We start from the raw sequence: 24,721 nt of genomic DNA, 5'->3' as shown, positions 1-24,721 counted from the left end.
TTTCATGCTGTCGTTGTTGTTTAATTGTTTATTTATTTCCCATTTGCCTCCATATGATCTACATGTTTGGAAGGTAAGGATGAAAGTTGTTTGCAGTCTGCAATGTCACCACTAGAGGTCACAAAATCATATACACTTAACTGCCCGCAATTGATATGAATGGGGTGGACAAAACATCTCAGCCATTACGTAGTACAAAGTCAATAAAGCATCACCACAGACTGCTACACGAAACAGTTTCCAAGAGGCATAACGTAGCTTTATTTCCAGGCTTTTGTCTGGATTACACAATAAACTGAAACTGCAGTCAATCACAAAAATAAATAAATACTACTCAGACCTAACAATGAACACACATCTTTTTCTAAATATTGTGTAACTTGCTAGTTTTGTGTTGTTTAAAGGGTTAAAAATGCTGTCGATGAAGATGTGCGTATGTGTAGAATTATAATACTGAAATTACATCATGGCTAATTTGTGAAACTGAAACACTAGTAATTTCTGGAGCACATGTATTATTGTCATTTAAAGGAAGAGTTTAGCATTTTGGGAAACTCTTATTCGCCTTTCTGCTGGCAGATGAGAAGACTGATAGTGCTGTCATTATCCTGGAGCTAGAAATAAACAAACAAACAAAATTAGCTTAGCTTAAATGGAGTCACAGCTAGCTTACACCAGGGGAGTTGTAAATCATGTTATAGCATGTTATTTAGTCTGGATTATTATTTTTACAAAATAAAACCATTGCAGTTGTCTCATTTGATCTTGATAGTTGAGCTTTTAAGGTGTACGTGGCAAATTTTGAATTTTGTACAGAAGCTGTGTCTACTTCTTGTAAGCTAAGCTTCTGAAAAATGATAACTTTTAGCACTGATTCCACAACTTACATTCAGACACAATTACATTTTTTAAGTGTATAATTTAAACAAAATATGTATTAATTGTGGAACTCCATGGTCAAGTGTAGCATTGTTACTTTTTAATTACTTATTTATCATTGCTCCTTTTTATTCCATTAGCCCAGCTAGTCGTTTCCGCCTTCATTTTAGCTTCCAGCACTAGATGCATAATTAGTATTCCAGTGTGATAATGATAATTATCTGCTTGCCTTTGTCAGAAAAATAAATTTGGCACATTTCCACAATGTATCAAAGCACAGCATAAGCAGGTGATAATCTGTCATTTGTATGACTTGCCTGTAACACCTTGCTCAGCGGCCTAAAAATAGCTTCAGCTTTTCAGATATGTGTATATCAGTCATGACAACTTCCCTCCCGTTTCAGAAGGAAGCTGCCTCTCCATTATTACAGTAATCTCTGGGTGGACCACTTAAACCTGTCCTTGTCTTGTGTGGGTACTGTGACACAGCAGTTTTACGTGCAAAGTTGACACAATCTACACCCACTTCATGTTTTCACATTGTGTGGCTTGATGAAGGAGGAGTATTTACTGCGACAAATTACACATATCTCTTTTCCATGACATGTGTTAAATAATAGGGTGTTTGCTGTTTAATACTGTGAGTCAGGCCAGAGGGACTTCACCACAAGGAGTTTTAATGGAGTAAAGAGGAGTAGATATTAACTAATAGCATCACTGACCTTTCTTCTTGTGGTCTTATCCAGTGATCTCACTCAGTATGAAGGCACAAAAGTACAAGGAAAGTCGCTTATCCAATGTGTTTCCCAGAAAACAATGAAAAAGTAGTTCAAACAGGTTCCCACACCTGTTTTTCTCACAACCTCATGTGATGCTCATAAGATTCTGTGTTTCCTCCTCTTTTTTTCTTCTTTTTTTCTTTTTTTTTTCTTTTTGCTTCTGAAACAGTGGAAGATATCTCAGACTCGGTGTATTGATTGAAACTTTCAGCGCAAAGTGAAGAACTCTGAGATCCTCCCCTTCGTTGCCTTGGTTTCACGCTGAATGTGCAAATGCTCATTTTTTCGGGGAAGTGTGGGTGTTTTTCGGAGAGGGGGTAATACCTTTATTTCCCTTCACAGGTATTCCCACGGTGTTACTTGTGCAGATACATACACAAACACAAAGGGATTAATCTGATATGTTGTCCCACTGCCCTACTGCCGTTAGACATCTCAGGTTGTGGGATCATTTTTGTAGCAGCATGGGAACACAAGCCTCACGTCAGCCAAATTACTTACAAACAAGTTTATCTTTTGTGCTATCTGTTATTTTTGCTTTTAAGTGATTTTTTTCAAAGACATTTGATTCTAAGCTACAGCCAGCAGCTGTTCAGCAAATTGTTGAAAAAAAAAAAAAAAAACTTGGTCAGAGTGAGTGGCGGTTTTACAAACATGAGGTCAACAGGCAAACAGCTGATTTTCCAGGAAGTCCTTACACATGCCAAGAAAAGTTAGTACCAGCATATGACTCCTTGTGAAATAATAACTTGCTGGTTACTCATTTTTCTTTTAGGTATATTTAAAATAAATTACAAATAAATTGCTAAATTAGGTGTAAATAGGTTTTACTCTGTGAACAAGCTAGGGTACCTGTATCCCCTGTTTCCAGTCCTATTGCTAAGTTAATTATTTACCATAGAGATGAAAAAACAAAAAGACTAACCCTTGCCATGCAATTAAAGATATAGTTTTACAAAATATAACGTCGCACCCAAGAGCAAAAGCTCTGTAATGAAGCTATAGTGAGTGAAATACATTTTGGATACGATCACTGAAAGATTTATTAAATTTTATAGAGGTAAGCAGTGGAGGAATGCTAATGGTGGGGATTTACAAACGCTTTGCTTGGCCGCAATTCAGATACACGCTGCTGCATATTGAACAGGCTGAAGATGTGAGAAAGTCTTTTGAAAGCGGGAGCTGGGCTAGTTCAAAGGAGATAAGATGAAAGCTTCAGAAACAGGCTTTAACTTTTCTCTGCTTTTCCTTTCTTTTTTGATCGTAATTTTTTCAGTTGCAGGAGAAACTCAGATCATGAAAAAGATTATTCACTGGGATTATTTGAAAAGGTAGTTTATGTTTAGTTTAAATATAGTTTATGTACAACACACATCTCATTGCATGCGTGCTCTGAAGTCATAGATTTATACTGATTGCAGATTGTCATCAGAGTGCTGACTATCATGTGAGTGCGAAATAGATTAAACAAGTAGTGGCATTTGACGTATTATGATCCTTTACTCAAGTAAAAGTGCCAATAGAGCAATGTAAAAATATGGCACTATAAGTAAAGTACTTATTAGCAGCAAGCTGTAGTCAAAGTATAAAAGTAGTACTGGTTTGATCCCCCTGACTTATACTATATCTGACACCATTACATTACTGAACACACTGAACTACACGCACACAAAAAATATAGCCATTTATATAACTGTTTGAAAGAAGCCAAAAGATTAAGAAACCATTGGTTTAATTGGTGTGTTCTGCTTTAAAAGCGTGTTGAGTGTATTAAATCTTCAGCTTTGAAGTCAGGGGAATGTAAGGGACTAGAAAGGATAAAATTTCTTTCCTTATTACATTAGTGATGGCAGGGGAATTCATTATAAAATCTCCCTCTGAAATGTGATGTATGGTATAAGCAGGGAGTAAAACTACCTTAAAACTGTGCTTCAGTACCATCATGAATGGGAATTTTGAACAGGACTGATATATCAGAATTCATTTTGTTGTAACTAGCGTACCTAATGAACCGGCAAATTAGTGCAAATCAATACTATAATCATAGTACTGGAAAATAATAACAATAATAATGGGGCAGTGTGATCAAGAAATTCACACTCACAAGTTCACACAACAATCACACTCATTGTTTAATAGTTGGATTTCCAATTTTAGTTAATCAGCCGTTGATCTTTATTACATTTATTAGAGATGGCGAGGACATTCATAAGACAAGCTTCCTCTGGAATGTGATGGAAGGAATTAGTAGGAATCAATGGAAATACTCAAGCGAAGTAAGAAAAATCTTAAAATTGTGATTCGGTTCAGTACAGTAGGTATGTCTGTGAAAGTTCTCAGTCATCCATGTCATGGTATATCCAAAGAGTGTTTAAAAAGGCAACTGGACTTGTAGAGTTTTGCAAAGACGTCTTGCCTCTCCATAGCTAATGAACTGGTGGGAAGCTGATGTTTCAGTAGGAACATCTGTGGGTGTAGCCCATCAGAAAACATGCCTGACTTGTTTCTGAAACGACCAGAAACTGGCGCGACTAGAGTCCATTATCTTTGAGATACTTACCTGCCTTTGAAGGGAGGTACTGTTTGTCCCTTTGTCTTTTCCCTATGAATGCAGGTCTAACAACTCATTATCAGTCTCGAGTCTCGAGGTGTGTATGGGGTTGAAACTTCTTGGGGACATTACATCTCAGTCCACCTCCTCTGTTTAGAGAAGGGTTTTCCAGTCTGACAGAGATGGCCTCCTTTGCTCCTCTTTTAGACCATCTGTCGACTCTGGCTAAAATTTGGACATTCTTGTCTTCAGAGGAGTGTCCTTTGTCCTACAGGTGTAGGTGGACCGCTGACTCGTTCCATGATGAGCTGATTCTCCTGTGTTGGTGCATGCATTTGTGGATGGGTGGTTTGGTTTCCCCAAAGTACAAGTCTGTACATTCCTCACTGCACTGAACAGCATAAATCACATTACCCTGGTTTTGCCTGGGTGTTTTATCTTTGGGGTGGACCAGTTTGTGCCTAAGTGTATTATTGGGTTTGAAATAACCTGGAATGTGGAGTTTCCTGAAAACTGTCCTGAGTTTTTACGATACACCAGCCACGTAGGGGATGACAATCTTCTTCCTCTTGTTGTTCCCCTCCTCTCTGTCCTCGTTGGGATATCTTTTTTTTTTTTGCCCTTGACAAAGGCCTAGTTATCCACATGATACACAGTACACTATTTCTACAGTGTAAATATACACAGATCAGACATAACATTATGACCAGCTTCCTATTATGTGTAATATGTGTAGGCCTTCCCTTCTGAGGGTGTCCTGTGGTGTCTGGCAGCAGAATGTCGTTAGTGGGGGGCCTTTGGATGATGTGGGCTGAGGGGAGGGGCCTCTGTGGATCATCGCACAGATAGTTGATCGGTTTGGGATCTAGTGAATTTGGAGGCCAGGTCAACAACTTTCGCTGTTCTTCATGTTCTTTTGAATTGTTCCTGAAGCGTTTTTGTGTGTTTGTCCGTATCTGGCTGCTGCCATCAAGGAGTGTCATTGTTATGGGGTGGGGATGCCTCGACTGGTCTAGATGGGTGATACATGCCTCCACACCAATGAATGCTAGCTCCAGAAGTTTCCAAGCTGAACACAAAATGGTCAGTGTCATTCAATTGCCACCTCTTAAGCTAAACAAGGCCAGTGCTACTGTGGGAATTAAATCTTCCAGGGTGCTGTCGTACACTTGGGAAGCTGCTGACCATAAACCGTGCCTCTTGAGTTTGGTTCTCTTCTTGAGTGTCTCCTAGGTCCCTGCCTACGAAACTTTACAACTGCCTGTTGTGTCACCGCCGCGCAGTGTGAGATTATATGAGAACGGGAAGCGTTCAAAGTACCACGACGTAAACCACAAAGACAGCTCAGTCTTTCTGCGAGAGCTCCATACTCTGCCCTAAATACAAATAAGGGCAGCGAAGTTTCCTGACACACTTACAGCAGTGTGAAAATGGATTTGACTGGCGGGGCGCTACACACACACCACGGAAATAGTGAGGCCACAGGACAGACCGCAAATCAACGGGGCACAATGTTCCACTGTTTCGAGTTCTCATATGAGTTTTTTCATTTGGTGTGGACCGAGCTGTCAGTCTTAACCTTGTCACATGAGGTGTTACTAATACATGAGGTGTTACTAATATAACTGCTGGTTGTTTTTAGTCAAAGGTCCGTGCTCATTTTACAGATGAACCTTTCACTCATAGTACTGGGTAATAACAACAACAACAACAATAATAATAATAATAATAATAATAATAATGATAGAAGCAATAGGATATAGAAGGTCAGTTTTCTAGTTCATCCCTCATGAATCTCATCCACAGTTCCATTTTTTTATTTCACTGCATCAGCCATTAGAGTAGAGCTTTCATAGGAAGGCTGGAGAGTGTAGTGTTTTTGGTGAAAGGCCAGAAAGAGCAACAAATGAACACAGTCTGATGACGAACTGCCAGATCTTCCAGAAAGCCGGACTATGTGGCAACGAGCCTTGGCCTCCATCACATGAGGGGTTCATTTGAGTTCATCTGACCTGAGTCAGAAAAATGCAGAAATTCTATGTAAAACTTCCTCCAACTCTTCTCATATTTAAACCTATGGTCTAAGAAGATCTCCACACCCTGTGTAGAAGCATATCTCCCTCATTGACGCATTTATTGTACATATAAATGTTATGCAATTATGGTTTTAGGAGGGTTAGTAAGACAGAGGTAACTGGGAGAAGGAAGCAACAGTTCTAAGAATAGATCTTCACATGTGTTCACGTGAAGATCTATTCAGAGGCATTATCAGGGTTAGTGGAGGCCAGAGAATCTCTGATGTTTGCAGTCACATGCGGATGACAGCAGCAGTGTGTCCAGCAGAGGATGCTGTGGATGTGGCTGGGCTGTGCCAGACCTTGGGCCGTTTTTCATGTTTTTGAGTTGCTCCTAAACAGTTTGTGTGTGTCCTTGTGTCACACGAATGCCCGGCCCAAAGGTTTCCCAGCAGAACGTCGAATTGTCACAAGATGATCAATGTTATTTATAATGTTAGGACCTTGGTAGAGCATGCTGGATTGATCCTTGGCAAGATGCAAGGAATAAAATGCACATTATTTTTTGAATTATGATGGCTCCACACTGGGCTATAGAGGAGACTACCATTAAAGAGATTGGGTTGAGTTAACTGGAGCTGTGTATCTTGTAGAAACAATATATGTAATTGTTTGTTAAAATCTTAAAAATGTCACTTCACTGACCATGGAAATTTAGGTTGTAATAGTTTTGTGGTATTCATATATAGCAAATATTGCAGTATGATATTTAAAGTTTTTCCATTTACCACATTAGATGTACATATTCAGTCACCTACACATAGAGTATTTGCACAGTTGTTGTTTTATTGTTGTCGGTGACACGTTCAGAGTAAATGATACTCTTTGAAGAACTGGGAAGCTATCAGACTCGGAGTCAGAAAAAAACGTATTTATTCCCGAGGGGCAAGCAGGAGGGCAATTGCCTAGTCAAAGCAGACATTTTTCAGTCACAGTAGGGGAAGTACTCAGTATTAATGATGGTTCAGTTCCATTAAGTGTTCCTGTAAGCCATGACAGTGAGGCAGCAGCCCTCCCCTCCCCTCCCCTTTGTGGAAAGCAGCCGTCAGTAATCCACCTGTGCTTCCCCAGTTATCTGATCAAATCATCACTGAGCAAAGGTCTCGATCGCCCTCGGGTGGCTGAAAGTAGGAATTGCAGCCAATGACACCACAACTCTTTCTGGCATTACCATAACGAGCACAAAAACTCTTATCAAGCCAGTTACTGATGCATAAATCATACCTTAACCCGTTTTAGCATATAGAAATATTTACATTTACTTTACCCACAACTCCCTAAATTACACAGAGATATTAAATGCTATGGCAAAATGTCAAGTCAAGGCTTAATTGTCAATCAAGAAAAGGTAAATATTATTACACATACTGTGCTCTTCTCCAGCCCTATACAAAATAATTAGATACATAGATTTCAAGAAAATAAGCATTAAAGTTTTGCTTTAGCATGTAGAAAACATTTTTGTCATTTCTTATGTGGACTCAGTAAGATTAGCAATGAAGTTTAAGTTTAACTTCAACATATTGTCTATCTCCTAGAGGTAGAGGTTTTAAATGGACAGCAACCTGCTGTCTGTCTTTTATGTCCCAGTATGTATGCTGATTCTAGGACATTAGGACATTATGTGGATAATGTGGAAGAAAATGTTACAAAGCTCTGGTAACACAAGTGGACATTTTCTACTATTGAAGCTCTGCAGTTGTTTTTTTGTCTGTTTTTTTTTTTTTTTTTTCCCAGTAAAACTAAATCCACTCATTTATACTTCCAGCTGTCCATCACACCACAACTCCTGCCTCCCCAGTCTGTCCATCACTGACACTCACATGACTGAGCAAGTGGGCCAAGCTTTGACACCTCTAATCCTCGGGGTGGTTGAATCCTCTCCTCAGTTAGCAGAGCCTTTCTCATGCCATCTGCAACTGCAGAAGCTGCTTCTAGTTTCCAAGTGTCTAAACCTGTACCACAAACGCAATGTCATTTATGAGTGTGCAGACAGATCATCTGATACCTCCTCTGTGGTGTGGTACCTCTCTTTATATTCATCGGACTTCCTGTTTGTTTTTGTGTCTCCGGAGTCTTTGGTCGTTATTTGTACAAGTAGCCCGACAAACGAAATCAAGTCATATCTTCAGGCTCAGAAGATGTGACTACTGGCCCTAACTTTGCTGATAATCATTTTATCAGCAAAGTTTTTTGTCAATTAATAAGGGTTAAATGCTGCAGGTTAAAAGGTCAATTGGAGAAGTCTTCATAATCAACTAAAAGAGTAAAGAACACAGCAAGTGACCATGTGGACGAGTTTATAAAGAGGCTTTAAACCTACTGCATAAATGCCTAAATGCAAAATACATCTGTACATTCAAGAAAGAAAAAATAGAAAAAAAAACAACTGAAACAGTAAAATAATGACTTATTAATCACAAGGTACATTAATCAATATAAAAATAGAACCTATAAAAATAAAAGATACATATACAACACATAGATAAAACATATAGTAAGCACGGACAAAATAAAATAACCAGTTTTACGTAAAAAAAAAAATCACATTAAATAAATTAAAGGTTGTTTCTTCTAAAGGCTAATTTGTACTACTGTGCAGGGCTACACAAGGACCTTGTTACTCTTTAAACAAACTGACAAATGACATGTAAAAGAAAAGGCCTCCTATGAAACCAATCTGTCACACCAACCTGACATGACATGACTTTGCAAGTTATTTGCATGGGTAAACACAAAAGAATCTGTGCTGAAAAAACAAAACAAAACAAACAAACAAACAAAAAACAGCCTCTACTCAAAGCACAAATCTGCCGGGACCTTGGATTTACAGAGTCATATGTAACTTGCTCTGCTGAAATTCTTCACATCTGATCCTGACTGCTCTGGATTCTTCGCTTCAGAAAAACTTGGTCCAACAAGCCAAGGTCTTGTCTCCTGTTACCTCAAGAGGTGCTATGTTCTACTCAATGAGGGGAATATATAGATAAATATAGAAATGGCATCAGAAAGGTGGTCTTTCCAAACCCCTGGATTACTCCGCACATCATCCGCAGCCTGAGGGAAAAACAGAAAGCGTTCCGACAGCAGGACAGTGTCTCCCTGGCAAATTAAAAATGACATTTTCAAAGCCAAGCCCAGACACAAATTAAAATTGAAACATGAATTCAGCATCATGAACACAAAATGAGCCTTCCAAGAAGTGAGAACACTCACCGGTCAGAATACAAAACTCACTTCATCTGCAATAACCGATCTCCTTTGCTGAAAATCTGAACATCTTTTGCTCCCAATTCGACATCAGGGACGTCCCTCTCTGTGGACGACATACGCCAGCAGATGAGCAGATCCAAACCAGGAAAAGGCTCCGGGGCTGGATGACATCCAGGTGTGGGTCCTTAAGGAACATGTAATGGAACTCTCTCCTGTTATGCGCTCCCTCTTCCAGGACTCCTGCAGGACTGCCACAGTACCCGCCCTCTGGAAAACATCCAAACATCTACCATGGCACCAGTACCCAAGAAACGCCACCCATCAGAACCAAATCACTACTGCCCTGTTGAACTTAGTATGTTGACATTTTCATTCATTAACATGTTTGGACCCTTAAATATGAGTATGTTATTGTCGTATAGTATTATCACGTTTTTGTTTTATTATTATGCTATGATTATTCTATTTTATTTGTATATGTTCAATAAAAAATATATAAATAAAGTAAAATAGTCTATGGAATATATTACCAATATGATTAGTTTCGGTGTTCTGGTTGTGTTCCTTCCATACAGTAAAAAAAAATAAAAAAAATAAAACAAAACAAAAAACAAACTAACACACAAAAAAACTACAAATCCCTATCATTTTCCTATGGCACCTCGGTTGCTCCCGCAAATATTTGATTGGGCAAACCCAAGAAAGCCTCCTGTGATTGGTCGGCGGTGGCCATGTTTGTGTTTCCTACTGGTAGAAACGGACCAGCTAACCGGTTAGCCGTCTGAGCTGCTTTAGCCGCTTTCTTAGGGGTAAAAAAAAAAATACCGTCCTGCCGTGTCAACCCGTCAGCACCGGCTTCTCTGAAAGTCGTAATGCCGGTCCACTCACGGGAGAAGAAAGAAAGCAACCACGAAGACATGGAGGTGGATTTTCCCGAGCAGGACGGCAGCAGCACAGACGAGGAGGACACCGTTAGCTCGTCGGTGTCTGAAGATGGAGACAGCTCGGGTAGGGAAAATAGGCCTTAAACATCAGCCGACAGTTAAATTCATAAAACATAGTTGTCAGTCGGATATATGTGCAAGGGAACATAAGGGTTATGCTAAAAAATATAGCTGACATTTTGACTAGAGGCGGGGGGAAATACATGTGAATTAAAACAAAATGTGATGCCAAAGCTGTCATGTCTTCATGTGACAGAGATGGATGATGAGGACTGTGAGAGGAGGAGGATGGAGTGTCTGGATGAGATGACCACACTGGAGAAACAGTTCACTGACTTGAAGGAGCAGTAAGTCGGCTTCACCTGAAAACAGAAACCAACATGTGGCTTTTTAAGATCACCTCCTGTAGACACACAGTGGAAAGCGTAGTGTTCAGGAAAGTAGGAATGTACCATGTGATCATATATCACCATGGGCCAGAGGTCAAGCCCCCACTCTTTATCAGGGTCTTTTTTGCAGAGATCTTGGACCATTTCAAGAGTGGCAATCTGCAATCAAACTAAACAAAAATTTGCTTTTGCCCATATGGTTAATTGGAGCTGGAATAGTTTTGAATCATAATGTGTTAGATTAAGGTGTAATATGTAAAACACATTGTAATTTCTTCCATTTTTCTATGCATTTGATCATCTTAGATACCATGGCTGCTCTCTATGGCCACAGGACAGTTTTAAATTGTTAGACTCTCACTAATGATACATGGACATGACTGTCTGGGCTTATGAGTTGATTCCTTCTTTCTTTCTTGCTGTTCAGGTTGTATAAGGAGCGTCTGAGCCAAGTTGACATCAAGCTGCAGGAGGTAATGGCAGGCTGTGCCCAAGAGTACCTGGAACCCTTAGCCAACCTGCAAGAGAACATGCAGATCAGGACCAAGGTGGCCGGTGAGTCAGATAATGCGGCAGTCTTCTCAGCTGCTTGGGTCACGTATTTAGACCTGGCTTGGACTTTGTTTTACAAAGAATATTCACACATGAAAAATTATGGATTCTGTCTCTTCCTTGCCATATCATTCAAATCCAATAATAGCATATTTATTATCTCCAATAATAAAAACCATACATATATAACACATATTGATTAAGTGCTTATGCAGATTAAAACCAAGAGTCAGAAGAGTTCAATAATGCAGTCGCTGTTGAGGCAAATGAGTTGTTTTTTTGGACTGGTTTTCCACCTAGGCAGAGCGTATCTGTGACCATAAGAACTCTCTGAACAAGGGGTGGATGGCGTCTGCCAAGACTCACTTGGACTTTGCTGGGGCTCTTGACTTGTGCAGGTGCAGAATCTTTGTGCACTTTTGTAATGCCCTGGATCCTGTTCTCGTAGCGCAGGGACATTGTGCCAAACTAGCAGATTTCAGATAATGTTGAAACAGATTCAATAAAACGCGAGTGAAGCATTCTCATAAAAGTACAATCCATGTTAAGACTGCGCAGTCTGAGAACGAAGTACATCCGCTTCGCCTTTTTGCAGATAGTATCCACCTGATGCTCAAAAGTCAGTTTGTCATCAGAAATGACGCCTAAATATTTGTGCTGCTTAACTATTTCCACATGCTGGCTTTCAATGCTGGACGGGGAGATGGATGAGGTAACAGTCAGTAACCATCTCTTTAGGTTTTGAAGTGTTTATTTCTGAGAAGGATGCCTTGCACCGGCACTAAATTCAGAAACAGCCACGCTATTGTCAGTGTCCCGGCTGCTCAGTAGAGACACAGCAACCGAATCAGCTGCAGACTTTAAAATGTGATTCCTGCCATGCTGCCTCCTACACATGTTTGTGTATAGGATGTGCAGTAGGGGAGTGAGCCTGTGGATGAAGTAAGGGCATCTGAAAGAACACCGTTCACTTTCACCTGCTGAGGTCTCTCTGTTAAATAGTCCAGCAGCCAGCTTATAAGGCCGGGGTCAGCATGGATGTTTTCTTTCTGCAAGAATATGAGACTGGATACAATTAAAAGCAGATGAGAAATCAATAAAAACAAGATGAACTAAATGATTAAACTAAATGAGGTAAAATTAAATTAAGCACTGTACTTATGGTATCATCAACACCTCTGCCTGGCCTGTAGGCAAACTGAAGTGGATCTAAAAGTCCATGTACCACACTCAAAATATTTTTACAATCCTTTCAAAGGTTTTCATAAATAAGTGCCACAGCCTTGTAATCAATGAATGTTTTGGGGGATTTTTCCCTTTGGAACAGGTATAATATATGCCTCTTTTCAAGGATGAGGAACCTTCTGGTGCTGGAGTGATAGTGAAAAAATAAAACAGGAAATGCCTGTAAGCCGCTCAGCACAGTTTCCTGTGTATTCCAACTTGGCAATTCTAATTTCCCCTTTACCGTGTTTTTGTAGCACTCTGTACTGTGACTGGTCCCTTTTAGTAAAGCTAACGTTGTGCTGGTTTATAATGCATTTAATGGAGTTAGAGACCCAAGGTTTGTTGTTTGTTTGTATGTATGTGTTAGTCACTTGAGTAAAAACAAATCATAGTCTTTCCCACTTCCATTTTCTTGCAGGGATCTACAGGGAGCTGTGCTTAGAGTCGGTGAAGAACAAATATGAGTGTGAAATCCAAGCTGCTTGCCAACACTGGGAGGTGAGAGGTCAACAAGTGATTTATGGGTTACATTAGGTTTGTGTTAGCTCAAAATACACGTTTCATTCATCACAGATCATTGGATCAAGGTAGAAATCCATTGTAATTTCAGGTGTTTGTATTTTTGCCGTGTGATGCACAATCTAAATGATTCTGTCTTTTTTCATAACAATTTAGGTCTTTGTTGAACAATGTGTCTTCTGCTTTTTGTCCTCTAGAGTGAGAAGTTGCTGCTGTTTGACACGGTCCAGAGTGAACTGGAGGAGAAGATACGGAGATTAGAAGAAGACAGACACAGTATTGACATTACCTCAGGTACAACACAGATCTGCAGCAGACTACTGCCTATACCTTTATTCATTTTAGTTCATTCATAGGAACTCCACCAGAAGGTAGAGCTGCTTGCATATAGTATATTACACTCTTTTCAAACATGCACTTCATCCCAGAAAGCTTTTAGACCTCCGTGTCAATCACAGCGACTGCACAGAGAAAACGCAGACCGTGTGCAGACCCGTAATGTAACTACGCAACACAGCGACACAGACCGCAAGAACTGTGATTGGTCCGCTTGGCAGTAGCTTCAGTATTTTCGAATTGGTTGTTTTGGATCAATAAAGATGAAACATTTTGAAGAAAGACTAACTGAGGAGGTTCTGGATACAGACTTTTGAGCAACTGGTCTTTGGTGAAATTTTGGCAAAAGTTTCATTCGCCATTGTTGAAAGTGAAGCTGGAGGTAGAAACAAAAATTAACCCGACTGGATAAAAGGACACGTCAACGACTAGCTTACACAGTGCATGTCCTGCAGTACACTAAAACCGCCTTTAACTTGACAGTGAAGTTTACACGAGCACCAGTGTCAGAGTTGGTCGTAGTGGACAAACAGACTGTTCCTCACTAGTTGTCTGTCACAAAGTCATGTAGTGTCAGGTTGAGCCCATGTGTGAATAGAGCAGGTGTCTAAAGGATTCACATTAAGCGTTTGTGGATGTTGCTGACGTTGTGGGAAAGAAGAAGGTTGATCAACATAAAGATACCATTAAAAAACATCCAACTGGAGAGATAATAAGATTCGGGAACCGCCATTCAATTCAAGGAATTACAAGAGACGTGATTGCTTAGAACCAAAATACAAACAAGCTACGTGCTGTAAACAAAACACTGCAATTTTCTAAAGTGTACTTTTTGCATCGAGTGCTACCTTTTACACAGTCTGCCCCGGCATCAACCCTCACCTAAACCAGCTGCCCACGAGTCGTGAGAACGCTCCTGACGAGAAACAAGCTCCCATTGTCTGATACATGAGTGAAAGGGTAGCTGCGCACAACCTCAAAGAAACAGGCCCAAGCATTGTGTGGAGTTGCCCTTTCACACATGTAGTCGATAACTGAAGACTGTCCATGTCAGATGCACTCTCACCTTCCCATGAACCCTTAGTTGGATATAGAGAAAAGCATGCCATACATTAACTTTCCCGTACAGTAATGAATAAATATGTAGTTGTTTTATTGGAAAATGTAAAAAAAAAAAAAAAAAAGAAATTGTCAAACATGTTGAGCAACTAATGTAAAACAACGTATAAACACTGCAGATTTGATGAAGAATATATTAGCTGACAGGGTTTATGCCTTTTTGATCCATAAAATAGACCTGAGTATGAAGCGTACATCTCCAAAAGACAGTATTTCCCCTCTCTCTAATGTGTCCTCTTTGCTTTCCAGAGCTGTGGAATGATGGATTGCACTCACGGAAAAACAAGAAAAAAGACCCGTTATGTCCTGTCAAGAAGAAGAAGCCTGTTGTCGTTTCTGATATCCTTTCCCATTGTCTTCTCCCTCCCGTCGTTCCTCAACGCCACATGTAGTCCTTCAGTCCCATGCTGTTGAGACAGATGTTTCCTGCTGCTCGACGTGTGCTGTGTATTCTTCCTTAACCCTTATCACGGCCTTATATTGTTTACATGCTGCAAGATCTGGATATCCTTGAAGACTGGACCGCGATAAGAAAGGTAACATTTTGGAGGTGACAAAGCAGTCACTTGGTAAACTTCTCTCAAGTTTTTGGATTTGACCTTTCAGGTTGTGTTTGTTTCCTCTTTTCTCCGCAGGCGATGGCTTCACTGGGGCCTCACAGGGTGAAGGTGGACGGTAAGAGTTTCACCTTGTCCTCGGTTACAGTCAATATCTGTCTGAGTGCAGCGATCGACCCGCGCTCACACAGGAGGGGTTGCTTCAATACTTTCTTCTATTAGTACTGAAGAGCAGTGTTTAGAAGGAGACAGCCTGCCCCCCTTTTTAATATTTTGTGTTGTACTTCTTTTAACCTGACACGGTCCCTGTCTCTTTTTTTCCCTCACCTCCCCTCTCCCTTGTCTCCCCACAGTCCCCGCGGTAAAGCCTGACAGACATCACCACGTGGCGCGCTCCGAGGACGGCCGGCTTTTCTATGACAACCAGTGGTACTGCAGGGGACAGGCCATCTGCATCAACAGGAAGGACGAGTACCCAACGAGGTGTGTGCGGTGGGAGGGGCTTTAAAAAGGATTGGTTATAAGCTAATTTAAGCAAATATCGAATTTACAAGCTGCGCGATCGCGGGCTGTTTGTTTTGTAATGTAAATGACCACAGATGGTTTTCAAACATTGAGCCACAATGTGAGTTTTGTGGCTCCACATCCAGTCCTGTGTGTGCTGTCAGGACAGGATCCACAGTCAGCCATGGAGGGGCAAAACAAATGCAACAGGTGGCTGTTATGAATGAGCAGCGCTGTGATATTAGGATAAAAGATGTTTCCTTACTCATGTACCAATACGTTCCAGGGCTACAACAAACCATCTTTTTACCTGATCTATTGCTCAGTTTTTTTTTCAATAAGTCAATGAATCCATCAACTAATTATTTTTTTAAATGAATACACATTATAATCATCAATATGTTCTACGTTACACTTACATGAGCAAAGAACCTGTTTACCTAGTAAGAAAAACAAGAAACATTCAGATTAATTCAATGTACACTTAATTAGGAAAGGTGTTGTTTACTACATTCTGTTATTAACTGACATGCAGAGCTTTGAGTATAATTTAACTGAACTGTTCTGTTTATCCATTATCTATTCGTGTCGCCATTCAAACTATATACACTGTATACACACCCACGGCCAAGTTAGAATCACCAGTTGACCTGACATGCATGTCTATGGAATGTAAGAGGAATCTGTTCAGACACAGGGACAACATGCAAACATTAGACTTTAAACCGCCGTGCTGTGATAGCGTGGCACTAACCTATCCTGTAACCTACTTAGATTAACATTACATCATTGGAAAGCAACGTGGTCCTGTTTTCTCAGTCCATATGCGCAGAAACACACTCCAGTTAGCATCTGCTCCACAGTCTTTGTTGAGTTCTTGTCTGAAAGACAACAGGTACCCCCAGGCAGACAGACCAAACCCACTGTTACAGTCCAAATATCCTGATGCTGCTGTCTCGCTGTTTAGAGGGTGGAAAGCTTTGTTGAGGTGCTTATGGATAACTGCCGTGCTACCGTGGTTGGGGTCTCACTACTTTCTGTATATATCTGTTAATATTACTGTATTATAATCCCTGCTATTTACTGTATTTATGTAGTCATCGATGACATTGACAAGTCATTGCAGCTGAGAATGATGTGAGTCGTATGTGCTGTCCAAAGTACAGTTCCAGAGGCTTTGAGAATTGGTGCCTAAACATCTATTTGTTTGTGTGTAAGCACACAAGGGAAGTAGACAAAGACACAACAGTTTCTATTTGGATCATCCGTTTCATTCAGTTTAGTACTTTAAGTGCTTCAGTACATCAGATAGACTGAAAAAGAGCTGAAATAGTTGCTGTTGATCATATATAAGTAACACTAATAGGACTAAATGATACTGGAATAAACTGCCTAATAAGGTTTTATTAGATTGCATCTCTGTATAAGCACAGAGAATGTGTGCATAGTGTTAATAATTCATTAGGGAGGCAAATATTCGTCTCCTAAACACCAGTGTGTATGCATGTGGTTTTTATTTATTTGTCAAGCACATCTCCTAACATCTGATTTTATTTGTCAACAGACTGTAAAAACTTCCTGATTTCTCTCTAAATCTGTTTGTGCTTTGATAGTGCAGTACCACTTTACTGAAGTAAACATTTTTCCCTGCTGATTGTTCCCATGCAAATGCGCAGTAGAGGAAGCTGTCCAGTCAGAGGGGAGTGGATGTAGTGACACACAGTGATAAATCTCTGCTCATACGCCTTATGGCTGCGTTCAGTATGTCAGAGTCCGAAAGCTGTATTCATCCCACATGAGGCATTTCTGTTTATAGTCCCGGCAAAGAATAAAAGCAAAACGACAACACAACACACAGTTCAAATGTCACTCATGAATAGGACACAACTACGTAAGCATCCACAGCTCGGTCAGTGGCCTCTGCTCCTTCCTGTAATAACTGTGATGCAGCTGTTATTCAGTAGTCTGACGGCTGAAGGAAAGAAGGAGCTGCCATACCGGTTTGTTTTCCTCAAGGGGGCGTAATAGCACCGCCCTGAGGGCATCAACACAAACCTCCCTGCAGGAATGCGAGCAGGATGATCAATGATGCTTGAGGGCAAGTCACACAGCTGGACTCACGTGATCTTGAAGCACACCTTCACAATACTGTGAAAGCTGTTTTTGTCTTTTTGACACAATCCATTAAAAAACCATATAAAAGAAAAAGTTAAAAGACTAAAAATAAAAGACTGGTAAAAAGCACAGAATGTTTCTGGACACATTAATAGAGTTCAACTTCCTCAACAAGGAAGACTGTCCCTAAATATTTATAAGACTCTACAATCAGGACATCTTGGCCTTGAATAGTGCTCGCCTTTGGTTCCGCTCTTTGAGACATTCAGGTCAAAATAGTTCCCCTTACGCCACTTTCTAAAGGCAGATAGGGCACAGCCGTGATCTGACTGCTGTGAACCATGGAGTCATTTGGGGTGTGTCGTCAGAGAATTTCACCAGAAAACTCCCTGACTGAGACGACTTTGCAGCTGTCAGTGCACATGATGAAAAGCAGTGGGGACAGGACACATCCCTGTGGAGTACCGGTGTTAGCCACAATAGTATGGGGCGTGTGCTCAAATACACGGACCCAGAAGCAAATCGTATTTGTTTGTCAAATCAGATCTTTAGGACAGACTCTCCCTACTGTTGCCGGTGATTGAAATTATGCGTGCAGTTATTACCAGCCCATCTGCAGGGGTGTAAGTAACATTACAGTTAAAGAATAATAAGTGGAAGTCAGAGACTGCTTGACACTACAATGTTCTGTTGATCAGTTGTCCTGTAGTGAGTGGTGCTAAATGAAGTGCTATTTGCTGTCCAAACTATTTAAGATCAACCTGGATGAGGTTTGTTTTTACACTAACAATTTGCATATTTTTTCTATGTGTGTCACGCAGTGCCATCATCACCACCATCAACAACGACGAGGTGTGGTTCAAACGGCTGGATGGCACCAAGTCAAAGTTGTACATCTCCCAGCTGCAGAAAGGCAAATACACTATCAAACACTCATAAAAAAAAAAAACCGCACAAACAGTAAAAGACCATCATCTGCATCACTTCTGTGTATTACTTCCTACATTCTACTACGCACACACAGACACATACCTCACTCTGCGTCCAAAACTAAAAAAACAAAACAAAAAAAAAAACGGACAAATCTCAACTGACCCTTCTGGTTTAAGGAGACGATCTTCTTGTGTAAATATGTATATGTATGTTGATAGTAATGACAAGGTCACAAAGTGTCATTTTCTCTGGAACGGAGATCAAAGCAAAGTGCTGCTAAAAAACGAAACGGAAGGGATAAAAACTGAAGCAGTAGCAAACTGTGAACCGCCGAGCTCAGTCGCGTGCCTTTCTGAGACGAGACGATGCCTCGTTTGATGTGCATGGTGGGGAGGGGGGGGGGGGATAAAGTCCTGAACTATCAATGCAGTGAAGCCTTACTCGGTACTTGGTTTGCACCGGGAAGACTAAAGCGGGTCAGAGAACAAAGTGAATGAGAAACCTTGATCCAGGTGAAGAGGCTGTGTTTGATTTGCCTCTTTGGACGGTTAGACTTGAATTTCATGCTCCTGCAGAGCCTAATACATCTCTTTTGGGATCCCCAGGGACCCCAGAGCAGCTTTGATTTAGTACGAATATGGAGATGGAGAATGATTAATCCGTATAGAGTTGATTGTGATATTCTGAACATAATGAGATGAAGCTATTCTTCGAGAACACCCCTGGGGTTTGTTGAGACCCTCTTGGGGAGCCACTGTATTAAATGATCTCTTGATGTTTTACTGTAATTTTTTTCAGCACTACATTTTAAAGTTCAGACCAAGGCCAGGCCCGTTCACTAAGCAAAATATTACCATTTTAAACCTGGTGTTGTTCATGTACTGTTTTGGGAAGTGTTTTATTTTGGGGGCGATTCTTCTCTCTGTCTCTTGTCATGTTGCCATTTGTCTGACAGTGCCTAGAACTTTAACACTAAAGGCAGGACACAGGCTTTATTGTAGTCAAGACTGGGAGTTTAAAAATAAACTAATAAATAAATAAATAAGCTGTACTCCACATGTTGGGAAGGTTCCCATATTCTTTATGTGATAGTTCATGAGAGCATTTTTTCCAGCCTTTTTTTGTATTTGTCCGGCCTATTTCACCAGTACCTCCTGTTGACCGTCCTCTCCTCTCACTTGCCACTTTTGTCATCTCCTTTGCCGTCAGTAGAGACGTCCCTCAGCTACAATGTATCACGAGTACAAAGAAAACCATTTTTCAATGTGTACGAGCCGTCCAGTCAAACTCCCTGTGTGAGTTTGTTCTGTTTGACTGAGCAAAGGCTTTTCATTGTGTTTACGGTGCTTTGTATTTTTACCATTGCGTACGTTTTTTTTTGTTTTTTTTTGCGTGTCACCTGTCAACAGTATTGTAAAGAGAGCTGCTTATGTCAGGAACGTAAAGAAACACATGTCTGAAGCGTTAACAAGAATCAACTGAGCCTTTGAACGGTTTGTTGCAAACTTGATTGCTATTTCTTTCCTTTTCATGCATCATGGTTCATTTTGCACATTACAGGTATAAATAAAAACATCGTGCCAATGCATGTGCAACTGATGAAAGTTTTTTTGTTGTTGCTGTTTGCGTCACTCGAAGAGCATCTAATCTGCACATACAGTAAGTTATCGTCAGAATCGTTCATATGTAAGACAGGATCCTAATTTTAGTCTTTCTAGTTGCTTTTCTAGCAGAAAACGGAACTGCGTGTGATTTTAAGGGATTACAGTATCAATATGTGCTACTCAGCTTGAGTTAAGCTTACCTTACCAGCTTTGGATTTAAAATATATATATATATATCAGAGCTTTGCATAGATCCTGAATCGTATAGGACTCATTCAAGCATGCACAAAAAGCCCAGATACAATCTTATATAATATTCCTTTGTACTCGGTACAAAAAGAGAAAGTCCCTGACAGTGCTCAGCCCAAAGTCACTCCTCAAGGTGTGTTGAACCCTGGCCACTCTCTTTTGTAAAACACACACACACACGCACACAAAAAAAGTGGCTTATTTGCTGATCCAGTCTTATTTGATAATGGCCCTTTGGTCTGCTGCGCTGTTCAACCTTTCAGTCACTTATTTCTGCCAGAGGCCCACTCACTAGATTAACACCACATGCTGGTATTGATTCAAGATCTACGCTGATGTACCACTTTCTTGCCTTCCCTCACGGCCCATCTGCTCGCTCTCGGGCCTCCTCAGACACCTCATTCAGAACCGCTGCATTCCTTCATTGATCTATCGGGAATATTGATTAGCGTAGCCTCGAAATTCCAATTGATCAATTAAACAAGTAATTGGTTAAAACTCCCCTCTATCTAGAGCTGTGTAATCAAACCTAATTTTTTGTGTACTTTCCTACAACTGATTTTGGCGCACCACTTAGTCGCTCTCAGACAGCGTCTTGAACTTTATGTAAGAAAGGTAAAAGTGTCATAATATCCCACATTTCAAACGGCACCGCTGTGCCACTCTTTATTGCCATGCTGGTTTTCTGGCCAGAAGGTGTCAGTAGAGCTCCAGAGTGGAGAGAAGCAGCCTCTGCACTAGAGGGGAGGAGGGAGATGGTCTGTTAATCTGGGGCACCCTGCTGCTGAAGCCTTCCAGCTGATGAAAGAGAGGAGAGAGGAGGGATGAAGGCACGGTTTGATCACAGCTCGCTGGCCACGTCTGCCACCGCAACAGAGAGAGAGAGCGAGAAAGAGGAAAATCCCCATCACCGCGTCAAAGGCACAAACAGCAGCGGGCGAGCGCACAACAGGCCTCGTCTGCCTCTGCACCACCACGCCGTGCAGCGTCCCTCCGGAGCCCCTCTTGAATCCGCTTCTCGCATCCCTGCCGTCGTCCCTTTTAAAAGCATGTGTGAATGTGGTTAGAAACGGATGTGATACGCTGTTGGCTCCCCCGCACATAACTCGCTTTCCTGTCTAATTGCATCTGTGACGATGCTTGATGACTCCGGTGCTCGTTCCGAGGTTCTGGATGCTTCTGGGGAGCCGGTGCTGTGGCGAGTCAGCTCCTGATGGATGAGAGAGGCTGGCCATCCTCTATCTATACTTAATGAGTAACCAGAACTGGAGGGTCATTGGAACGTGTTTACTGCAACACTGGGGCTAATTAGACCGTGAAAGTGTCACACTGTGCTAAATTACTTATATCCCCGGCCCCTTTTATGCTCTGTGTGTGTGATTGTGTATTGTGCTGTGCGTTTCCAGAAGAGTGAGACCCCCGTGTGTGGATCTCTTTGTGCATGCATGCATGTGCTGTGTGCCAGGCCTCTGCGTGGGCTTGTACCTTTGATGCTGATTGTGTAAGAGAATGGTAAATGCATACATCCATAAGTTAGCATCAAAGGGACGAGGCGAGCTGCTCCTCGCCTGAATAGACGAGGGCAGAGGGACGGAGCGTGAGGTGGATTCAAACGGACAGGGGTGCAGCATGCCACCTGCGCCCCTAGTCGAGCCTCGTGTCACCTCTCCGAGGGTGTCGGCGCCCTAGAATTCGCCATTAGCACCCGCGGTGTTGCTGTTTCTTCGTCTTGCACTGTCTAGACTCCCCGTGCTTCAAGTTGCTGCTTCTCTAAAGATATTCTTTTAATCATTTTTTTGTGTTTCTTTCTTTTTTTTTTGGCAATTGTGAACTTTAGTTTGAATGCGGATATCGAATATGTTTGCTTTTGCAGACGTTTTTAAAAGGTAAATGTTTGGAAATGATTCATGTGTCATACCTCTAACTGCTAAATGTCACCCGAATAGTTGGAAGAAAGGCAGAACAGTGTGGAGCCCGAAGAGGACTGTCAGTTCCTGAGCAACCATCCACTTCATGATGACTTCTCAATGTGCCTTTGCATCGGCAACCTTGTCCTGACGACCGACTGGTGCCTTGGTTCCTAAGCAAGTAGATGGAATAGTGTCTAACACTATCTTCTTTGAGTTCGCAATTACGATTAACAGCATGGGAGGTTTTGGCCAGGATCAAATACCAGGCCAGATCTTCGTCACAGCCAAGAACTGCTTTTAGGTCTTTTAGAGAAAGCTAAATAAGTTGTAGCTACCACCATATCACAACCTACTGCTATGTTTCTCGGGTCATTTTATGGTCATAATTCGCCTGAGTAGTGGAATAACAAGGCCTTCTAGGGCGTACACATGTCAGCTCAGGTTCATTCATCGTTATGAATAGATGTGTTTGCTGGATCATGGCCAATGAGGTTTCTTAACAATGCTACAACCATCCTGATGTTAACCCTACCCATACTGAGGTGACTGTTGCAGGTCACAGGTGAATAGCAAGGCTGTCAAAGTTCTGAATGTGAGGAACCATCTCAATACTTGGACCCAACTGTTGTGACCCCAGCAAAAACGCCCTCAAGTGCTATAAGTTATTACTGTCTATGTGGCAAAATGGCCGAGGCGCCAAAGAGAGCGAGTTGACCCAATCTGTCCTGCTCTATCTATTTCTTCATAACGTTCTGCCGTTGAGGTGTATGCGTCTTTCCTCTCTTCTTGTGTCGTGGAGTTTTTGAGAAAGTGTATTTTTAACCACCCTCTTCGGAATTTGACTGCGGCGGCTACATCCTCTCGCCCGCTCCTCTGCCCCCGCGCAGAAATTGCCGGTGTATGCCCACCGGGCAGGTAACTTTAAAGTGGTTATCCATCAAGCTGTGACAACCCCTAATAGGGTCAATTTGTTGTGTCCCTTTTTCGTTCCCTACGCAAACCTTCCCTTTTAGCAGAGGGATAGTAAAAGGTTAGCGAGGTACCGTTTCAGTGCTTTTCTGGCCAGATCCTGCTGGGAAAACAGAAATGAAAAATGGCATCATCTATGCCCTGTCTGCGCTTTGCCATGATGTGCAGCACTTTTTTTCTGCTATGCAGACAGAGTTGTTAGTAGTCCCCCTGAGGCACTTTCATTGGCTGTGCAAGGGGACCCCCATGGCTGTCTGTGTATACGTAACGTAAAGTGCAGCAGCAACAGCCTTGCTCGGTGGAACATCTGTTGAGCACATCTGTATGTTAGGATTCTACTTAAGTCCCTGTGTTGTTTTGTGCGTCCTAGCTCTATAGCATGTGTCCATAGGATCTTAGACTAGACTTGCTTTTGCCAGGACGCCTCCTGCAGCGCTAACAAGTGAGGTGTACCGTTTAATTTTGACTGGTTGCTACACCCATGCATGGTGTTGGACTTTCCCCAGGAAGCCTGGCGCGCCAACCAGGCCGACGAGCGTTCCGTTGCCACGTTCCATTTTAAAATGCACATAATTAGAAGTGTCAAAGTTTAGCTTATCACGTGAGCACCCCTAATTGAAATGCAGTTGAAAGAGACTGATGGAGTGTCCACCACCTGTTTGCAGATAACGATTACACCCATTGTTGTCCCTCGAGGCACTTGTCCTGTAATACCACTATGGTAATTGATTTCTAACTCTTAGCGACTTAATAGCTTGAAAGTCGGGAGTGTCAGGTTTATTTAGCCGACCAGACGGGGTGGCAGTATCACCTTCCGACTCCACACCCACTGTCCTTAGACACCATACAGTATCTCCTCATTATGTCAAGTCTGATATGCAAAGTATCCCAGGGAACCACTGAAGCATGGCAGCGGCAGACAGGTTGTGTTCCAGTGTTGTGTGCCCATTTGTGTGTGTCCGCGCAATGTGTGTTTATGTCCTCCTCTGCGTGTATTTTTTTTGTCTGGGTGCGCTCCCCAGCCAGTGGCGGCATCGGAGCTAAGATATTACATAGAGAGGGTATACAGTTTAGTATCCTCTCCCAAAATGGATAAACACACTCATCTTATCCACCTCTTGCAGGCTGCGCCTCACATGCTCAATGCAGGCTTAATATGAAAATTTAGTCAAATGGCCAACCGGCACCAGCAACAGGAGAATACAGAGACTTGGCATCGTCAGGACGATTCTCCCGCATCAAAATTTAGAAGCAGGTTTCCTCTCCTTCGGGAGGATCTGTTTACTACAAAAGCACA

General features: G+C 41.7%; 1 protein-coding gene across 1 annotated transcript; it reads left to right on the top strand.

The window, feature by feature from the left end:
- Positions 1-10,212: 10,212 nt before the first annotated feature.
- On the top strand, positions 10,213-20,291 carry LOC124999467 (breast cancer metastasis-suppressor 1-like protein-A). The gene is made up of 10 exons (XM_047574383.1): positions 10,213-10,505; positions 10,698-10,788; positions 11,258-11,385; positions 13,028-13,107; positions 13,326-13,422; positions 14,833-14,922; positions 15,055-15,119; positions 15,219-15,258; positions 15,494-15,623; positions 18,581-20,291. The coding sequence occupies exons 1-10, from the start codon at positions 10,370-10,372 to the stop codon at positions 18,696-18,698; spliced, it is 975 nt and encodes a 324-aa protein (XP_047430339.1). The 5' UTR covers positions 10,213-10,369; the 3' UTR covers positions 18,699-20,291.
- Positions 20,292-24,721: the final 4,430 nt, after the last annotated feature.

The sequence above is a fragment of the Mugil cephalus genome, chromosome 21, assembly GCF_022458985.1.
Source record: "Mugil cephalus isolate CIBA_MC_2020 chromosome 21, CIBA_Mcephalus_1.1, whole genome shotgun sequence".
NCBI lineage: Eukaryota > Metazoa > Chordata > Actinopteri > Mugiliformes > Mugilidae > Mugil > Mugil cephalus.
The sequence above is the reverse complement of the archived record's forward strand: the minus strand, read 5'-3'. Positions and strand labels throughout refer to the sequence as shown.

Bases quoted from the DNA above. Each gene is read 5' to 3' on its own strand.
- LOC124999467 (XM_047574383.1), top strand. From the start codon at position 10,370: ATGCCGGTCCACTCACGGGAGAAGAAAGAAAGCAACCACGAAGACATG. The intron at 10,506-10,697 runs GTAGGGAAAATA...TTCATGTGACAG, and splicing joins TGAAGATGGAGACAGCTCGG to AGATGGATGATGAGGACTGT. The intron at 13,423-14,832 runs GTACAACACAGA...TTTGCTTTCCAG, and splicing joins CAGTATTGACATTACCTCAG to AGCTGTGGAATGATGGATTG.